This window comes from Colobus angolensis, unplaced genomic scaffold (genome assembly GCF_000951035.1).
Source record: "Colobus angolensis palliatus isolate OR3802 unplaced genomic scaffold, Cang.pa_1.0 Scaffold9, whole genome shotgun sequence".
Taxonomy (NCBI): domain Eukaryota; kingdom Metazoa; phylum Chordata; class Mammalia; order Primates; family Cercopithecidae; genus Colobus; species Colobus angolensis.
In genome coordinates, this window is record NW_012122931.1 from 6,225,261 (window position 1) to 6,227,192 (window position 1,932).

The 1,932-nt window shown below is 52.7% G+C and overlaps 1 protein-coding gene across 4 annotated transcripts in view; it reads left to right on the top strand.

The window, feature by feature from the left end:
• Positions 1-1,597, top strand: part of CCBL1 (cysteine conjugate-beta lyase, cytoplasmic) — a 62,403-nt gene extending 60,806 nt beyond the window's left edge. For all 4 annotated transcript variants that reach the window (XM_011931248.1, XM_011931245.1, XM_011931247.1 and 1 more), the window contains 2 exons: positions 885-971; positions 1,068-1,597. In XM_011931248.1, the coding sequence (XP_011786638.1) occupies positions 885-971; positions 1,068-1,127 (147 nt within the window). In that variant the 3' untranslated portion in view covers positions 1,128-1,597. The remainder of the gene's footprint in view (positions 1-884; positions 972-1,067) is intronic.
• The last annotated feature ends 335 nt before the right edge of the window (positions 1,598-1,932 follow it).

The window sequence follows — 1,932 nt, forward strand, 5'->3', positions numbered from 1 at the left end:
AGCTGGGATTATAGGCACATACCACCACGCCTGGCTAATTTTTGTATTTTTAGTAGAGACAGGGTTTCACCATGTTGGTCAGGCTGGTCTCCAACTCCTGACCTCAGGTGATCCACCCCACTTGGCCTCCCAAAGTGCTGGGATTACAGGTGTGAGCCACCGTGCCTGGCCCAAGGAACCTGTTTCTAACTTGCACAGAGATGCTGTGTGAGCTGGCAGGATTTCCTGCCTCTTTGGATCTCCGTCTTCCCATCTGTACAGTGAGGAGTTGGACCATTAACTCTGAGGTCCATCCAGGTTCGATCTGTGACTCTAAGGCTTTGTTCTTCTCTGGCTCTGCCCTGACCTGCTCCGTGAACTTCCCTCTCTCAGCGTCTGTCTGCCCTCTATACCCAGGGAGGGACTTGGAATGACGTTCTGGGATCCTTTTCCTCTGACTTTATGTTTGTTTTTGTTTTGAGACGGATTTTCTCTCTCTCACCCAAGCTGCAGTGAAGTGGCACAATCTCAGCTCACTGCAACCTCCACCCGTGGGTTCAAGCAGTTCCCCTGCCTCAGCTCCCAAGTAGCTGAGATTACAGGCGTGCGCCACAACGCCCAGCTAATTTTTGTATTTTTAAGAGATGGGTTTTGGCCATGTTGGCCAGTTGGTCTCGAACTCCTGACCTCAGGTGATCCACCCGTCTCAGCCTCCCAAAGTGCTGGGATTACAGGCGTGAGCCACCACGCCCGGCCTTTTTTCTGTGACTTTCATGCAGCACTAGGTGCGGGATTGGAGCTAACTCTCCTTCCCTGCCTGGTTGTGGGAACCTGTCTGTCCCCTCCGGAGCCAAGGCCTGCTGGGCCACGAAGCCGTGTTGAGACATGTCCTTCCTCCTCCCCAGGGCTTGGTGGCCATCCCTGTCTCCATCTTCTATAGTGTGCCACATCAGAAGCACTTTGACCACTATATCCGCTTCTGTTTTGTGAAGGTAAAGGGCGGGGCTGGGGGAGGAAAGACCTGCCAGAGCTTCCCAAGGCCTGCTGGGGGCATGGGGAGAGTGTGGGAACTATCTGTGCTGGTGCAGGATGAAGCCACGCTCCAGGCCATGGACGAGAAGCTGCGGAAGTGGAAGGCGGAGCTCTAGCCCTGAAGTCACACCTTGGCCCTGACATCCCCACATGCCCGCAGAGATACTCTTTGGGTGTCTGTCTTTGTCCAGGTTTCAGACATTTCTGGGTCAGGGAAGATGCTGTTGGGAAACCTCTTCTCTGTGACACAGAATGTTCTGGGTGGGAGCAGCCCTTCTTCATCTTAGAGAACCAAGTGCCTCCTGTCTGAAAGGTGAGGGCGGCCTGACCTGGGCCTCTCTCAGCCCCTCTGTAGGTGGGTTTGTAGGGTCTTGGGTTGCTTCTGGTCTCTCCAGGCTTGGCCGAGACCGACAGTAGAGTCCCACTGTGTATCGATCACATCCCAGCCCTGCATGGGCCCTGCTAAGGCTCAGGCATAACCTCACCTTTCCTGGCTCATCTTGGCCTTGGGGATTTGCCTTTAGACTTGAGTGCTCAAGCCACTCCTTTTCATCCATAATAAAATGTTTAAGTTATTCAAATCCTTTTTGACGTTTTCTCTCTGTTTCACACTCGAGCTGATGACTGATCTAACTTGATAAGAATGCCGGGGAGAACCTCAGACACCCCCACAACTTTGTACAAATGATTTCTGTAGTCACACAGTTAGTGGCACAACCAGGCCTAGAACCCAAGGCCCCCAAATGAATTCCTTACTGTTAATCTTTTTTGTTGTTGTTGTTTTTGTTTTTTAGACAGAGTCTCGCTCTGTCACCCAGGCTGGAGTGCAGTGGCATGATCTCAGCTCACTGCAACCTCCACCTCCCGGGTTCAAGCAATTCTCCTGCCTCAGCCTCCTGAGTAGCTGGGATTACAGGCACC